At 38.5% G+C, this 18,527-nt stretch overlaps 1 protein-coding gene across 6 annotated transcripts in view; it reads left to right on the top strand.

Moving 5' to 3' along the window:
* Positions 1 to 18,527, top strand: part of Atrx (ATRX chromatin remodeler) — a 180,338-nt gene that overhangs the window by 105,460 nt on the left and 56,351 nt on the right. For all 6 annotated transcript variants that reach the window (XM_036175690.1, XM_036175694.1, XM_036175691.1 and 3 more), the window contains 6 exons: positions 553 to 662; positions 8,194 to 8,340; positions 8,483 to 8,660; positions 14,105 to 14,242; positions 15,420 to 15,595; positions 17,876 to 17,993. In XM_036175690.1, coding sequence (XP_036031583.1) covers positions 553 to 662; positions 8,194 to 8,340; positions 8,483 to 8,660; positions 14,105 to 14,242; positions 15,420 to 15,595; positions 17,876 to 17,993 — 867 coding nt within the window. The remainder of the gene's footprint in view (positions 1 to 552; positions 663 to 8,193; positions 8,341 to 8,482; positions 8,661 to 14,104; positions 14,243 to 15,419; positions 15,596 to 17,875; positions 17,994 to 18,527) is intronic.

The following is an 18,527-nucleotide window of genomic DNA, read 5'->3' as shown; positions in this document are numbered from 1 at the left end:
TATAGAACTACTAAGTTAGTTTTAGATGTAGATGTTTAGTGGTCCATAAGGGAAATTCAACAGTTTCTACTTCTTGGATTACTAGCCTCATTTATTGCTCAGTTTCTACTTTTGGACAAATAATTATTTCTCAGTAAGCCTGAAAGTTTATTTGATAGGAAGCTGTGCCCTCTTTGGTTAAAGTATCTATTCTCTAGTATTCTTCTGCCTCTTTGGGCTATCCTAAGGTATAGAGAAACCTAGTGTTTAGGGTAATTGAATAGACATCCCCCTTTTGTCTGCTTGTGTTTTAATTCTGTTTTACTTTAGCAGAAAAAAAAAGACAGTTCTATTTGTGTTAAGAATTTCTTTAGCACCAATTGCTTTTTGAATGTTGTTTCTTGGGTGCTGGAGAGATGGCTCAGTAGCTAAGAGTACTTGTTGCTCTTGTGGGGAAACTTGGTTCGATTCCCAGCACTCATATGGTATAAATTCATGCACATAAAGTAAATCTGAAATAAACAAAAACCCAAAGCCTGCTGTTTCTAACAAGTTTTGGTTTCTCATTCTTAGGTGTTCAGTTTATGTGGGATTGCTGTTGTGAGTCTGTGAAAAAGACAAAGAAATCTCCAGGTTCAGGGTGTATTCTTGCCCACTGCATGGGCCTTGGTAAAACCTTGCAGGTAAGAGCTATAGGAAATAAACCTGTCTGTTTTTGCACAAATATTAGTGTGTACTTTTGAGTCTGCTGTGTTTTAGGCAAGTTGTAGAGCTACTGCAGTACTTCTGATACTGTGTTAAAAGGGGAGGATGAAGAGTTAGGGAAAGTTTGTTTAAAGAGGTGGTGTTTGTATATGCATATACATAAATGTATATAGCAACAATTAACCAAAAAAAGAGGCCATGGATTAGAGAGTAAGGAGGGGTATATTCGAAGGTTTGGAGGAAAGGGAAAGAGTAAATGATACAATTATTTTATAATCTTAAATAAAATAAAAAGGTAACAGAAACCTCAAGTATTCCTGATATCACCACAAAAAAAGTGATGTTTGCAAAGTTGCTGATTAATGGAGTTGAGGCAGTGTGGCTGCAGATGTGATTGCCTATAGTTTCAAGGACAGAAGATGAAATTTACTTCTTATTCAACTTTTTTTTTCTTTCTGGTTTTTCAAGATTGGGTTTCTGTGTGTAACAGTCCTGACTGTTCTGGAACTTGCTTTGTAGACCAGGCTGGCCTCAAAGTCATAGAGATCCGTCTGCCTCTGTCTCCCAAGTACTGGGATTAAAGGCGTGGTCCTCTTATTCAGCTTTCAATAGTTTGTGAGAGTAATAAGAATTTAAAGTCTTTTTCACTATTAAAATTGCTTCATTTCTAGGACTGGCTTTAATGTTACATTTCTTTTTATTTTAATTTTATGTGTTACATATCCATGGATTTCCCTGTCCTCCCTCCTCCCACCCCTCAGCATTCCCCCCCACCCCCTCCAAGGCAAGGTCTCCCTTGGGGATTCAGCAGAGCCTGGTACATTCAGCCAAGGCAGGTCCAATCCTGTCCTCCCTGCACCAAGGCTGAGCAAAGTGTCTCAGCATAGGCCCTAGGCTCCAAAAAGCCAGCTCATGTACCAAGGACAGGTCCCGGTCACATTGCCTTGGGGCCTCCTAAAGAGTTCAAGCCATTCAATTGTCTCACTTATCCAGAGGGCCCAGTCCAGTTCCATGGGGGCTTAGCCTTAGCCATTGGTTCACAGTTCATGTGTTTCTACTAGTTTGGCTGTTTGTCCCTGTGCCTTTTCCAATCATGGTCTCAATATCTCTTGCTCATATAATCCCTCTTCTCTCTTGCCGATTGGACTCCTGAAGCTCCTGGGGCTTGGTTGTGGATCCCTGCATCTGTTTCCATCAGTCACAAGATGAGAATTCTGTCATGACAGTTAGGGCGTTCGGCCATCTGATCATCAGAGTAGGTCAGCTCAATCACTCTCTCAACCATTGCCAGTAGTATAGAGTGGAGGTATCTTTGTGGATTTCTGGGGACTTCTCTCTAACACTCTGCTTCTTCCTATTCCCCTGGGGTCTTCATTCATCATGGTATCTCCCTCTCCTTCTCCCACTCTGCTCCTGATCCAGCTGGGATCTCCCGCTCCCCTAAGCTCTCTTTCCCCCTGACCCTTGCCCTCCATTACTCCCCCACCCCTAGTTTGTTCATGTAGACCTCATCCATTTCTCTGTCATTGGGTGTTCCCTGTGTCTTTCTTAGGGTCCTCTTTACTAGGTAGCCTCCCTGTGGTTGTGGGCTGCAGTTTGGTTATCCTTTGCTTTACATCTAGTATCCACTTATGAGTGAGTACATACCATGTTTGTCTTTCTGGGTTTGGGTTATCTCACTCAGCATGATATTTTCTAGTTCTATTCATTTTCCTGCAAACCTCATGATGCCATTGTTTTTCTCTGCTGAGTAGTACTCCATTGTGTATATGAACCACATTTTTTTTATCCTTTCTTCAGTTGAAGGGCATCTAGGTTGTTTCCAGGTTCTGGCTATTACAAACAGTGCTGATATGAACATAGTTGAGCATGTGTCCTTGTGGCATGATTGAGCATTCCTTGGGAATATGCCCAGGATTGGTATAGCTGGGTCTTAAGGGAGATGGATTCCCAATTTTCTAAGAAACCGCCATATTGATTTCCAGAGTGGCTGTACAAGTTGGCATTCCCACCAACAGTGGAGGAGTATTCCCCTTGCTCCACATCCTCTCCAACATAAGCTGTCTTCAGTGTTTTTGATCTTAGCCATTCTGATGGGTCTAAGATGGTATCTCAGAGTTGTCTTGATTTGCATTTCCCTGATAATTAAGGACGTTGAGCGATTCCTTAAATGTCTTTTGGCCATTTGAGATTCTTCTTGAGAATTCTCTGTTTAGTTCTATAGCCTATTTTTTTTATTGGACTGTTAGGTATTTTGATGTCTAATTTTTTGAGTTCTTTATATATTCTGGATATCAGCCCTCTTTCTGGAGTTGGTGAAGATCTTTTCCCATTCTATAGGCTGTTGTTTTGTCTTATGGACCTTGTCCATTTCCCTACAATAGCTTCTCAGTTTCAACAGATCTTTCCATTTTCTGACATCTTCAGTTTCTTTCTTCAGGGACTTATAGTTCTTGTCATACAGGTCTTTCACTTGCTTAATTAGAGTTACTCCAAGGTATTTTATATTATTTGTGGCTATTGTAAAGGGTGATGTTTCTCTGATTTCTTTGTCAGCCGGTTTGTCATTTGTATATAGGAGGGCTACTGATTTTTTTGAGTTACTCTTGTATCCTGCTACATTGCTGAAGATATTCATCAACTGTATGAGTTCCTCGGTCGAATTTTTAGGGTCATTTATGTATACTATCATATCATCTGCAAATAGTGAAAGCTTCCTGGGTGATGGTGGTGCATGCCTTTAATCCCAGCACTCAGGAGGCAGAGGCAGGTACATCTTTGTGAGTTCGAGGCCAGCGTGGTCTACAGTAGAGCGTGCTCCAGGAAAAGCATAAAGCTACACAGAGAAACCCTGTCTCGAAAAAACAAACAAACAAAAAGAGTGAAAGCTTGATGACTTCTTTTCCAGTTTGTATCCCCTTGATTTCCTTATGTTGTCTTTATTGCTCTGACTAGAACTTCAAGTACGATATTGAATAAGTATGGCGACAGCAGACCGCCTTGCCTTGTTCCTAATTTTAGTGGAATCGCTTTGAGTTTCTCTCCATTTACTTTGATGTTGGCTGTTGGCTTGCTGTAGATTGCCTTTATTATGTTTAGGTATGTTCCCTGTATTCCAGATCTCTCCAAGACCTTTATCATGAAGGAGTAGTGTTTTTTTTTTGTTTTTTTGTTTTTTTTTGTCAAAGGCCTTTTCAGCATCTAGTGAGATGATCATCTGTTTTTTTTTTTTCTTTCCGTTTGTTTTTATGGTGTATTACATTGTCAGATTTTTGTATGTTGAACCAACCTTGCATCTCTGGGATGAAGCCTACTTGATCATGGTGGATAATTGTTTTGATGTGTTCTTGGAGTTTGTTTGCCAGTATTTTTGCATCCATGTTCATGAGGGAGATTGGTCTGTAATTCTCTTTCTGTGTTGCATCTTTGTTTGGCTTGGGAATCAGAATAATTGTAGCCTTATAGAAGGAGTTTGGTAATGTTCCTTCTGTTTCTGTTGTGTGGAACAATGTAAAGAGTATTGGTATTATCTCTTCTTTGAAGATCTGGTAGAATTCTGCACTGAAGCCATCTGGTCCTGGGCTTTTTTTGGTTGGGAGACTTTTAATGAACGTTTCTATTTCCTTAGGGGTTATTGGTCTATTTAAATTGCTTATCTGTTCTTGATTTAACTTAGTATGTGGTACCTATCCACAAAATTATCCATTTCTTTTAGTTTTTTTACTTTTGTGGAGTAGAGGTTTTTGAAGTATGACCTGATGATTCTCTGGATTTCCTCATTGTCTGTTGTTATGTCCCCCTTTTCATTTCTGATTTTGCTAATTTGGATGCTCTCTGTCTGCTTTTGATTAGTTTGGATAAGAGCTTGTCTATCTTGTTGATTTTCTCAAAGAACCAACTCTTTGTTTCATTGATTCTTTGTATTGTTCTCTTTGTTTCTATTTTATTGATTTCAGCTCTCAATTTGATTGTTTTCTGGTGTCTATTCTTCCTGGGTGACTTTGCTTCTTTGTGTTCTAGAGCTTCCAGGTGTGCTATTAAATCACTAATATGAGATTTCTCTAACTTCTATGTGGGCATTTAGTGCTATGAGTTTTTTTCTTAGCACTGCTTTCATAGTGTCCCATAAGTGTGGGTATGTGGTATATTCATTTTCATTGATCTCTAGGAAGTCTTTAATTTCTTTCTTATTTCTTCCTTGACCCATTGGTGATTCCATTGAGCATTATTCAGTTTCCATGGGATTGTAGGTTTTCTGTAATTTTTGTTGTTGTTGAAATGTAACTTTAAATCATGTTGGTCTGATAGATACAGGAGATTATTCCAATTTTTTTTTAATCTGTTGAGATTTGCTTTGTGGCCAAGTATGTGGTCGATTTTAGAGAAGGTTCCACATGGTGCTGAGAAGAATGTATATTCTTTTTTGTTAGGATGGAATGTTCTGTAGATATCGATTAAGTCCATGTGAGTCATAACATCAATTAAGTCCCTCATTTCTCTGTTAAGTTTCGATTTGGCAGATCTGTCCAGTGGTAAGAGTGGGTTGTTGAAGTCTCCCACTACTAATGTGTGGGATTTTATGTGTGATTTAAGCTTTAGTGATGTTTCTTTTACATATGTGGGTGCCCTTGTCTTTGGGGCATAAATGTTCAGAATTGAAACTTCATCTTGGTGAAGTTTCCTGTGATGAGTATGTAATGTTTTCATCATCTCTTTTGATTGATTTTAGTTTGAAGCCTATTTTGCTGGATATTAGCATAGCTACACTAGCTTTCTTCTTAAGACCATTTAATTGGAAAGTCTTTTCCCAGTCTTTTATTCTGAGGTAGTGCCTATCTTTGAATTTGAGGTGTGTTTCTTGTATGCAGCAGAAAGATGGGTCCTGCTTTCGTGTCCATTCTGTTAGTCTGTGTCTTTTTATAGGTGAATTAAGTCCATTGATATTTTGGGGTATTAATGACCAGTGATTGTTCATTCCTGTTATGGTTTGGTGGTAGTGTGTGTGTACTTCTCTTCTTTGGGGTTCACTGCTGTGGGCTTATCTATTGCCTGTGTTTTCATGGGTGTATCTGCCTTCCTTAGGTTGGAATTTTCCTTCTAGCGCTTTCTGTAGGGCTGGGTTTGTGGATAAGTTTTGTTTAAATCTTGTTTTGTCTTGGAAGGTCTTGTTCACTCCATCTATGATGATTGAAAGTTTCGCTGGGTATATTAATCTAGGCTGGCATCCATGGTCTCTTAGTGTCTGCATTATATCTGTCCGGGTCCTTCTGGCTTTCAAAGTCTCCATTGAGAAATCGGGTGTTGTTCTGATGGGTTTGCCTTTATAAGTCACTTGGCCTTTTTCCTTGGCTGCCCTTAATATTCTTTCTTTATTCTGTACGTTTAGTCCTTTAATTATTATGTGGCGAGCGGACTTTTTTTGGGTGTCTAATCTTTTTGATGTTCTATAGGCTTCTTGTATCTTCATAGGTATTTCCTTCTCTTAAGTTGGGAAAATTTCTTCTATGATCTTGTTAAATATATTTTCTGTGCTTTTGAGTTGGTATTCTTCTCTTCCTCTATCCCTATTATTCTTACATTTGGTCTTTTCATGGTGTCCCAGATTTCTTGGACATTTTGTATTATGACTTTTTTGGCTTTGGTATTTTCTTTTACTGACGAATCCATTTCCTCTATTGTATCCTCTACACCAGAGATCCTCTCTTTTATCTCTTGTATTCTCTTGGTTATGCTTGCACCTGAAGTTCCTGTTTGTTTACTCAGATTTTCTATTTCCAGCATTCCCTGTGTTTGTATCTTCTTCATTATTTCTATTTCCCTCTTCAGGTCTTGGACTGTTTCCCTCACCTATTTAATTGCTTTTTCATGATTTTCTTTAAGGGATTTATTGATTTTTTTCCAATTATTTTATTGGTCTTTTCCTCTATTTCTTTATAGATTTCTTTCAGTTTTTGTCTTTTTCTCAATTTCTTTATTGATTTCCTGCACTTTTTTGTTTATCTTTTCCTCAATTTCATTTTTCATTTTTTTCTTGAAAGGCCCCTAGCATCTTCATGATGCTATTCTTAAGGTTGTTTTCTTCTGCTTCTTCCATTCTGTGATGTTCAGGTCTAGCTGTTGGAGAAGGGCTAGGTTCTGGTGATGCTGTATTGCTCTTTATTTTGTTGTATGTACTTCTGCCTTGACATCTGCCCATCTCCTCCTCTGATGGGTATAAGAGGTGCCTGTGTCTGAGTGGGCCAGTGATCACTGAGCGCAGAGAGAGGGGCAGGAGCATAGAACTCCAGAGCCCTGCATGTAAGGGAGTTGAGACCACTTGTCCGAATGCCAGCAGAAATTCTCAAGATCACGGAGGATGTTGACTTCCAAGAGTTCCCTCCCATCTTGACTGATTATCAAGAGTGTACTGAGGCTAAGGCCACAGAGCAAAAGAAAACCAGGCATATTGGATTTAATTGGTCCACGCTGTGCTTAATTTGTCTGTGTCTCAGGGGGCTCCTCTCCTCTAGGTGCAATCTTTTGTTGTTGTTGTTTTTTAAAGATTTATTTATTTATTATGTATACAGCATGTATGACTACAGGCCAGAAGAGGGCGCCAGATCTCATTATAGATGGCTGTGAGCCACCATGTGGTTGCTGGGAATTGAACTCAGGACCTCTGGAAGAGCAGTCAGTGCTCTTAACCTCTGAGCCATCTCTTGTTCTAATTGGAGCAGTCAAATCCTGTGTCTGAGGGAGCTTCTCCTGGGTCAACACAAGCTAGTTGATTCTGTGACTCATGGAGCTGCTCTTGGCCTTATCATAGCTCTTGGTCCAGTCTGAGCTGACAGATTCTGTATTTCAGGAAATCACTCTTAGTCTAATGAGGGCTGGTAGATTCCCTGTCTCCTGAGGTTGCTGTTGGTCCAATGACAGCTCTTTGTGCAAAGAGAGCTGTCAGTTTGGTTTCTGAGCCTCAGGAAGTGCCTGGGGTCTTGGGTGGATGGGTATGGGGGACAGAGCATGTAGATTGCCGGGTCCCCTGTGGGGTTTTGGTGAGGGGGGCTTCCAGCAGCGGCCCTGCCTGCTGGCCTGCAACTGGGACAGAGTTAGGGGGGGTGTTTCCAGGGAATGGCTGGGGCCCAAGGATGTGTCCTAGGGGCAGGACTCACTGGGTATGACCTCACCTCTAGGTCCAGTGAGAGCTGGGGGGGTTGGTTTTCAAGCCTCAGGAAGTGGCTGGGGTCTCAGGTGGATGGATATAGGGGCAGGGCGTGTAGATTGGAAGGTCTGCTGGGGGTCTTGGTGAGGGGGGTGCCTTCTTGCCAGGATACCTGCCTGCTGGCCAGCAACTGGGGCAGAGTTCATGTTATATTTCTTTACCTGTGCCTTGTATGGGTTTGAAAATTATGACCTTGCTTTGTTGGGTGGTTTATTATTGAAAGAAAAGCTATTACGTTGTGATTGCTTGATTTTTTTTTTTTGGTGGATATTTAAATGAGAATGGTAACTTTCTTTACTGTCTTGTAGGTGGTCAGTTTCCTTCACACAGTTCTCTTGTGTGATAAATTGGATTTCAGTACGGCTTTAGTGGTTTGTCCTCTAAACACTGCTTTGAATTGGATGAATGAATTTGAGAAGTGGCAGGAGGGCTTAAATGATGATGAAAAGCTTGAGGTAACACTTAGTAATATTTCCTATAGAAAGAATAGCATGAGATTCATATATGGAAAGAAGATTATTTACTAATGCATATTTCAGTGGCAGTGTTTAGAATTCTTTTGTTTCAATAACATCTGTTAAACCTTTATTTTTAAAGGTCTCTGAATTAGCAACTGTGAAACGTCCTCAGGAGAGAAGTTATATGTTACAGAGATGGCAAGAAGATGGTGGTGTTATGATCATAGGATACGAAATGTACAGAAATCTTGCTCAAGGAAGGAATGTGAAGAGTCGGAAACTTAAAGAAATATTTAATAAAGCTTTAGTTGACCCAGGTAAGGTACTATCAGCACTGATATGACAAAGCCAGTTTAAAAATCTGTGTTCATCTTTAAGAGTTATTAATTGAATACTTACTAAGTAGCTGGTACTTGTGTTCTTTGTCCTTTATGTTTTATTTTTGTTGTTAATACTAAATATAAGTTAAGTAACATAAAATCACTGTTAATGCTTTTAGCTGTTCAGAATTTCAGTGTTTGGGCATCTGTGGTTGGTGTATTATTAGAATTGTAAGCTATTGAATTAGAGATCATTTCAGCAGATTTTGTTCACAATGTATCTTGCAAATGGTTTTAAACAATAGTTTTAAAAATCAGGCATGGTGGCATGTGCCTATATTCATAGCCTGCCTTTTGACAGGGTCTCGTGTCCCTGACTGGCAGAGGATCATCTTTACCTTGTTATCCTCCTGCCTCCACTTCCTGAGTGATGGAATTATTGGCATGACACCTGGTTTATGTGGTGATGTGTGGTACTAACCCAAGGTTCATGCATGTTAGGTCACAGCCCCAGTCCGAAATTCAATTTTGAAGTAAGATTTATATGCTGGGTATGGCAAATCATTTCTGTAATCCTAGCACTTCTGAAATGGAGGCAGGAAGATCATATGTCCATCTCAAACAGGAAGGGGCATGTACTAAGATAGCTTAGTATGTAAAAGCTGTTACTGTGCGTGCCTGATGATCTGAGTTCAGTCTCTGGAATCATGGATTCCAGAATCAGTTCAAGATGCCATGATTTGTTTTATTTTTAAATTTTGCCTTATTATGAGAGATAAATGGAGAATACAGTAAAGAGTGAATGAATGTAAACATACGTGTGCCATCGTGTGCATGTAGAGAGGTCAGAACACAACTTTTGGCACTCTGTTTCACCACTGTGGGTTCCTGGGATAGAGCTCAGGCATTTGCAGCAAGACATGAGCACTTTGACCTTCTGAGTCATTTGTCTGCCTCCCCTTTGATTTTAAAAGTGGTCTGAGTGCTCTTAGAAACTGGAAGCTGTCATAGAATTCCAGTCTACTTCTGCTTTCTCTACTACAGCCGTACTTTTTGAGGTTCTTGAACATTCTTTTTGGCTTCTAGTTAGTGGGTCCATCTTGGCTAGCAGTTTACCAATTCTTACCTCATGAGCACTTTCTGCCTTTGCTTCTACTTCATGAATTTTCGCTTTCTTAGCCACCAATGAAGTTGGTCCAGTTTTAGGTAAGAAGAGGGAACTAAGAGGAGGTACTCCAAAGATTTAGAAACAAGACTTAGTGGAGGTCAAGAGACAGATTCCAATAAAACCAAAATAAAAAAGGTCAATGGCAATCTTATGAGAGGCTAGTAGCAAATCAGAGGGCAAGTAGGAGCTCTTAGGAGCATGAAGCGGAAGAGGACTGTGTAAATAAATGTCTTCAATTTTAAGCCTTCTTTGGTGTTAAGTATTACTGTTCACCTTCACAGAGAACATTCCAGGCATCAGTTCAGCCATGGTAGGTGTACAATATCCAGCTTGATCTGAAATTAATAGGTTTTTCTTGATGTAGCCTAAACCTACATCTGTAGGTTCTGGTAAATCTGTAATACAATTCTAAATGTAGTTTTAGCTGATCTTATTTTTAAAATGTATTTATCCACTTTAATTTTTAAGTCATTTTTTAAATGTTTATGTGTATAACTGTTTTGCCTGCATGTATATCTCTGTATCACGTGTGTGTGGCACCTGAAGAAGCCTGAAGAGAATGTTAGATCTCCCAGAACTGGAATTACAGATGGACTATCATATGGGTGCTAGGAACTGAACCTAGGTCCTTTGCAAAAAAAGTAAAAAATGTTCTTAGCCACCTCTCCAGTCCCCTTGTTAGTGAATTTTTAAATTTAAATGCCTAGGTTATCCTCATTATGACTTCAACAATTTTTTGATTTTTCTGTTAGTGTTTTTGTTAAATTGTGTTTTGTTTGTTACAGGGTGTTTCTATGTAGTCCAGGCAGGCCTTGAATGCTTGATCCTCCTCCTGTACCTGTCACAGTTCTCTTAAGATTAGAGATACTTTGTTGTCTCAAACTATTTGTATTACAATGAGTGTCTCACACCATGTAAAACATATACCAAAAGGAATGTGATAAAACTAAAGGTCCGATATTTACATAACTTTTGTATGTAAATTCTCTTTCCATCAGTCTCAGAATCTCTTAGGCTTTAAATTTATTTAAAGAGATATGTAAAATAGTAATTTCTTTTTTCCCTCCAAGTGGTTTCTATGGTTTGATGCAAATTGGTGGCACCAAAGATTCATAGTGCCGCTGAGTATTTGAAAATTTGGGTTTGTTTAACATAGAAGAATTATCCTAATTCAGGCCTAGGCTAAGAGCTAGATGTGAGGGCCAGAAAAGCAGTTTTGAGGTATTATAGTCTTAGGGTGTAGTTTGTAAAGTGGGAGAAGCAGGCTGTCAGGTCAAAATCTGGGGAGCATATACTAGCATGGCAGCTGTTTGGGTTTACCAGAGTTGGTAGTTAATAGTGCATCCAGAGCTCAGCTTCTCCAGCTTTGAATTGCTATACAGCTGCTTCTACATTTAAATACTGCTCATGGTGAGGATTGAACCTAGGGACTTATTACTGTGCTACATCCATAGCCCTAACTTTGATTTTTAAAAATACTGGCCCTGGAGGAGATGGGAATGGAGGGGAGGGGCTAGTGCTAAGGTAGGGGCAGGGGCAGGAGTGGGGAGTACAGGGGAACCTATGGCTGATATGTAAAATTAAAACAAATATAATAAAAAAATAAAAATATCAATAGGTGGCATTGTAACACACTGAAAAAGAATCATTAATTATAACACTATAGAATGCTACTTCTATTTTGCCCTTAATTGTTATTGAAATATATTTTCCGGGGCTGGGGATTTAGCTCAGTGGTAGAGCGCTTGCCTAGCAAGCGCAAGGCCCAGGGTTCGATCCTCAGCTAAATCCCCAACCCGCGTTTATGGCTTCTTATACTGAATTAATACAACTTTGAGTAACAACAGGAAAAGACACACAGAGCAGGATCCAGGAGTTTCTGGGGTATGGCAAGTGGTGATCTTCTAGTACAGTCAAACAGTGAGAGCTGGCTTTTACCAGTAATGATGTCTTAACTATGTGCATGGACTGTTGACAGCCTGCTGGCTCACTTTGGACTTGGTTATTATTTAGGTCTCTTAACTACCTCTTCATATGATCTAAATCTCCAGTTCCTGTGGATATCTAAAAGTTTCTTAGCCCCCTTACCATAAACCACATTATTAGCATAGACTATTTGGATATCCTGAAGTTTCTAGATAAAATACTCTTATCATGCCAGACATTGTAAGACTTTTCCTTGGGCAAGATATATACCCCCACCTCTGTGTGTGTGTGTGTGTGTGTGTGTGTGTGTGTGTGTGTGTGTGTGTGTGTAGCATTTAAGCAGTGAAGTATTTGTATAGATGCCCTCTGATGCACTTGAGGTAGTTATTTAAATGGAAATGCATTTCATGATGTAAACAACTCTAGACTTATGATGGATTCTGTTTGGTTCACTTTCAGATTTTTTTTTGGCTTTATGATTATATGAAGGCTATCTGTATTTGGTAGTAACTATACTTCAAATTTAGAATTTTAATGTTTCTGAGCTGGTGATGCTCAGAAGGATATTGCCTTCAAGTGCAAGCTTTAACATGGGGTCCATTGGCACACACCTGTAATCCCAGCACTTGGAAGGTGGAAGTAGGAGAACTAGAAATCAAAATTATTATTTTTTGTCCATAGTGGATTCCAAGCCAGCCTGGTATGTAGGAGATTCTGACTCAGAAAAAGAAGTCCTCTAAAAAGTGCAATGTGTAACTTTCATTCATTCATGTTGCAAGACTAAGCAACCAATATTATATAATAACTTTTGTTGTTAAGCTATGATATTCAGTAGGTTTATAAAGAATTTAGTAGGTTAAGTTTATTAAGTGAATTTTCAACTTAAGATGTGTTTATCAGAAATTAGCTTGTCAAGTGAGGGACATTTCTATTGAACTGTTAATTTATTAGTTTCTATCGAACTGTTATTTAGCATGTCTTTTGAGGTCTGAACATCGCTAAATTACTACATTAAGCCACAGGTGAACTCACTCTTTGGTAGACCTCCTTTGATAGCTTTCAGGTTGTTTCTAATTCCTCCCCACACAAGTGGTGCAAAAGCATTCTTTTTTTTTTTTTTTGTATGTATTTTGAGCACTTCTACAAGTATATATTTCAGATCAATTCCTAGAAATTAAAATGTAGAACATGCATGCATGAATGAATAATAAGGCTATAACATATTTTTGAGAGTCACTTTTAAATAGTATGGTTTTGTTAGAAGGCAGTTTCTCTCCCTGTCCATACCAGTTTAACAACCTGCTTAACTTTATTAATTAAAATGGTTCCAGCAATTAGTGGTTAATTATTTGAAACATGCTGCAAATTATGTGTGGCTTCTTGTGAGTCGTTATATCATTTCCTTTTTAAAATATTTATTCTTACTTATGTGTTTGGGTGTTTTGCCTGCACGTATTTTTGTGCACCAGGTTCATGCCTGTTGCTTGTGGAGGCCAGAAGAGTGTGTCAGATCCCTTGGAAATGGAGTTAAGGATGGTTCTGAGCCACGATGTGGGTGCTGTAGGTGGAACCCAGTTCCTCTGGAAGACCAGCAAGTTCTTATAACTACTGTGCCAGCTCTTCTTTCAGCCCTATATTATTTCTTACAGGGTTTGATAGTTGTCTTTTCATGTATATAAGTTATTCTTTATTCTTGGTGATAATTTTAATGTAATCTAGTGCCAAAATATTATCTTTGAAGATATTTAATTCTAATTGTTAGAATGCTTAAAAGCATTCTAATGTATCTTAGTCCCGAAAGCTTTTTTTTGGTCATCCTGCAAAATGAATACCCAAATCTGTTAGGGATAACCTTCACTAATATTTCTCTGTCTTTTTGTTTGTTTGGTTGTTTTTTGTTGTTGTTGTTGTTGTTGTTTTCGGGTGGGGGGCAAGGTTTCTCTGTGTGGCCTTGGCTGTCCCGGAACTCACTTTGTAGACCAGGCTGGCCTCGAACTCACAGATCGTCCTGCATCTGCTTCCTGAGTGAGTGCTGGGATTAAAGATATATGCTGCCGCCACCTGGCTCTCTTGGTACAATCTTTAAGCTTTATTCTTCAAGGTTTATAGACCTTAAATACTATTTATAGTAGCTCTTTAATATTTGGCTGTGGGGATTTGATTAATATGAATTAGTGCCATTTCAACCATGCACAGTGGCACATAAAATATGATTGTGCTTGTAATGATTTTGCTTTACCTTTCAAGATCAGCAGTGTAAAATGATTAACCATAGATACTTCCATAGACAACAATTTTTAGTTTCATTGTATTTGAATTAAGCATTGTTTTGTGTATATTTTTATAGGTCCTGATTTTGTTGTTTGTGATGAAGGCCATATTCTAAAAAATGAAGCATCTGCTGTTTCAAAAGCGATGAACTCTATACGATCGAGGAGGAGGATTATTTTAACAGGAACACCACTTCAGAATAACCTAATTGAGTGTGAGTTAATCTAGGTCATGCTGTAGAATGCTGCTATTGACTCTTAAAGTTTTGCAACTTTGTCATTTTCCTTTCTTCTGTTGTTGTATTCCCTAACCATGATCTGTAGTTGATTCTTCTGTAAAAGAACAACATGCTTGTAGAATGAAATGCTATATCAATATGAGTAGCAGACCACTGTCAAGACATATGCTGATGACTAAGACAATTCAAATACTTCAAAAGTATCAGAATTCTTCAGCAATTGCTTTCATATATACACCATGTGCATGTGGTTATTCACCATGTCTTACAAGGAAGTACTAGTAAGGAAACAAACAGGCTGGGGGTGTGGTAGTATACATCTCTGATCCCGTCACTAAGGAGGTTTATCTTTGTGAGTTCAAGACTAGCCAAAACTACACAGTGAGACATTGTCTCCCCGTGCAAAAAATATAAAAAGAAAGGCCAATTGTGAACATTTTTGGAAGATGTAGATGAGAAAAGGGGAAGTCTGCCAAATCTGTGTCAGATTAGCATTTGTTCAGGCTGAAGACAGAACTGAAATAAACAGAAAGTTGCCTTGTGAATTTCCTTCATTTTTATGCGATGGAACAAGAGCTTCCTTAGCAAATTGCAATTGCCATTAAAGAGTTCCACATTTTGTCAGGCTTTTTGATTTGTTTGTTCATTTTCCCCCATTGTTCTTCTATTCTCCTTTTTATAGAAATGCTATTTGACATTGTGGTGCTATTTAATATTGGGTAATTGATGGCTGAATCAAAAACTGAATTAGCTGCATAATTTAGCCACAATAGCTTATTACCTACTTTTATTATTTTTACTTGGTATTTATATTTTCTTTATAAGATGCCCTCACTGACCATACAATCGTCATTAGGGTTATATACACTTGTTGGCTTTTTTTTTTTTTTTTGCACGTCAAGAATAGTAATTAGAATCAACCACTTTTTAGGGCTAGGATTTATGGGTTTGTGAAAGTTTCTCATATGATTTATCTAGTTCTAGACCACACTTAGAACCAGGTTTTTTCCTAAACGAGGCTTTTCCCCCCTCCCCTCTTGCTTCCCATTTCTCTTCCTTTTATGAGATGAGCTTTTTGCATGAGCAATATATTGGGTTTTTCTGGGTCTTTCTATCATTAATGTTATTAATGAATCAATGTCTTGTCTCTTAGATCATTGCATGGTTAACTTTATCAAGGAAAATTTGCTTGGATCCATCAAGGAGTTCAGGAATCGATTTATAAATCCAATCCAAAATGGTCAGTGTGCAGATTCTACCATGGTAGACGTGAGAGTGATGAAGAAACGTGCCCATATTCTCTATGAGATGCTAGCCGGGTGTGTTCAGGTACGGACGTGTTCCAAACAATGGCATCGCAACCCCAAAGCATTTTCGCAGTTTAAGCTTGTTTTGTTTCTGTTTCTGTTTCAGTTTGAAAATTATATCTGTAATGTTTCAACAGTTTAAGAACATAGTTGATTAATGCTCTTGCCTCATATTTTGCTATGTTCATGTTTAAATTCGTTGCCCTAAGAAAAGGGATTTCGGAAGAAACATAGCCGTTATGATTAAGAAATTCTTACATGTGCTATGACATGGTGTTCAGAACTTTATTATTAAAATAGCTGTAGTAGAGGCTAGTATGAATTAAGAGTGGAGCTGATTTTAAAGTAATCCTTAATACACCATTTTAGGGGCTGGCAAGATGGCTTAGTGGATGAAAGTGCTTATTGCACAAGCTTGGTAACCACCTTACAGTTTAATCCCTGTAATTCATGGAAAGGTGGAAAGAGAAAATCTGCTCCACAGAGTTGTCCTCTGGGCATATATGCTGTGGCACACACATCATTCATACTTCATTTATACATCCATTCACAAATACATTGCACATACACATGCACACACCAGTTTTATTACTTTCAGGTATATACTGAATAGGTTAATAGTGTTATTTAAATAAAACTGTTGGTGAATCGATGTTTATAGATAGGTAAATATCTAGCTATCAATTCAGAGATTTTAAGATCTACATTCTCTCTTAGGACACTAAACATGAAAGGTAGCTACAAAAATGTTCCACAGTGACATAGGCTATCTTTTAGATGGCTATAATGCTATCATAGAAAACAGTCATAGTTGATCAGGTTGGCTACATGTACTATTAAGTACTTGGTTTTTTTGTTTGTTTTTTGTCTTTTTGAGACAGGGTTTCTCTGTCTCATTTTGGTGCCTGTCCTGGATCTTGCTCTGTATCCCAGGTTGGCGGTGAACTCACAGATCCACCTGCTTCTGCCTCCTGAGTGCTGGGCTTAAAGGCATGCCTCCACCACACCCCAGCAGTACTTTATTGCTATTACTACCCAGGTAGTAAGGTTTTTTTGGTTGCTTTTGTTTTGTTTTAAGCAGTTATTTGTATTTAGCAATTATTAGTATTTTTTTCTGTCCCTATAGTAAAATGATTTCATTGGTGTTTTTTGTACATGGCTTATTTTCTCAGAGGGGCAAACATTGCTTCAGAAGTTATGTGTTACTGTTTGACACACAACTCTGATTGCCTTAGAATTTGGGTTTTATGTGTGTATGTGTGTGTTTTTCCTTTTTTTTCTTTTTCCTGCTTTGAAATGGGTTTTCTTTATGTTACCTAGGCTGGCTTAGAACCCTTGATCCTCTTGCCTCAGCAGCTCAAGTGTTAGGATCACAGGCATGTGCCTCAACACTTGGCTACGTGACACTTTTTTATATATATATATATATATATATATATATATATATATGTTTTTCGAGACAGGGTTTCTCTGTGTAGCTTTGTGCCTTTCCTGGAACTCACTTGGTAGCCCAGGCTGGCCTCAAACTCACAGAGATCCGCCTGCCTCTGCCTCCCAAGTGCTGGGATTAAAGGTGTGCACTACCACCGCCCAGCTGTTTTATATTTTTTTGAGACAGGGTTTCTCTGAGTAACAGCCTTGGTTGTCCTGGAACTTGCTTTGTAAGCCAGGCTGGCCTCGAACTCAAATATCCACCTGCTTTGTCTCCTGAGTGCTGGAATTAAAGGTGTGTGACAACACTGTGCCTGTGTGACACTTTTGATTCCTATGATTTATGTGAAAAGCAAGTCATTTTTGACAGTATTACTTACCACATAACTTCTCCTACTTGTACTTTTTCTTTTTCTTTCTTTCTTTTTTTTTTTTTTCCTGAAACTGGATTTCTCTGTGTAGTTTTGGTGCCTGTCCTGGATCTCACTCTGTAGACCAGGCTGGCCTCGAACTCAAGGAGATCTGCCTGCCTCTGCCTCCCGAGTGCTGGGATTCAAGGCCTGCGCCACTGCCAGCAGCTTGTACATTTTTTTTAAGTACAGAGAAAATCCTCTTTAAAAGTTGAATTTTGTCAAATGATCGCATGTGATGAGCTTGTTGCAGTATTTTTTCTTTAACCACTGTATCGTATTATCTAGGCATGAAATACATTGAATATAGTCATGTGTGCTTCCTGTTATGATTCGAGTGGGTAAATATCTTTAAGAAAATATTATATATGTGTCTGTCGATTCTAACATATGACAGCTCTTCAAGCAAATTTTAGATGTTTAGATAACTGATTTTCATTCTGTCTTCTTGTTAATTGCAGAGGAAAGACTATACAGCATTAACAAAGTTCTTGCCTCCAAAACATGAGTATGTATTAGCTGTGAGAATGACTGCTATTCAGTGCAAGCTCTACCAGTACTACTTAGATCACTTAACAGGTAACAAATACACTCAGTGGTTTTCATCTTCTCTATGCATATGTTCTTGGTCTGAAGAATGTAGTCTTAGTAATTTTGCCATTTTTAAAATTTTTATTTGGTTTTTCATTTTAGTTTTATATTTGAATGAAATAAGTATGCTTAAAATTACAATATTTATAATCAAAATGACTATTAAGCTAAGTTCAAGGGATAAACTTAAAGCAGTAAATGTTTAGTGGAAGTACCCCTGGCTTGCATACATAGGAACTTCAGCTTCATTTTCAGCTCCCCCAAAAATATACAAGAAAATCCCCACAAGTTTCTGTGAATATGTGAGTAAAGCCTTTAATTTGTTAAGAGCTAGTAGTTCAGGCAGGTGTGGTGACACACGCTGTTAGTCCTAGCACTTGGGAGGCAGAGGCAGGAGAATCTTTGAGGCCAGCCTGGTGTATAGAGTGAATTAATTCCAGGACAGCCAGGGCTACACGGAGAAGCCCTGTCTTGAAAAACAAAACAAACAACAACAAACAATGAAACAAAAAACCCTGATAG

Source organism: Onychomys torridus, chromosome X (genome assembly GCF_903995425.1).
Source record: "Onychomys torridus chromosome X, mOncTor1.1, whole genome shotgun sequence".
Lineage (NCBI taxonomy): Eukaryota > Metazoa > Chordata > Mammalia > Rodentia > Cricetidae > Onychomys > Onychomys torridus.
The sequence above is the reverse complement of the archived record's forward strand: the minus strand, read 5'-3'. Positions and strand labels throughout refer to the sequence as shown.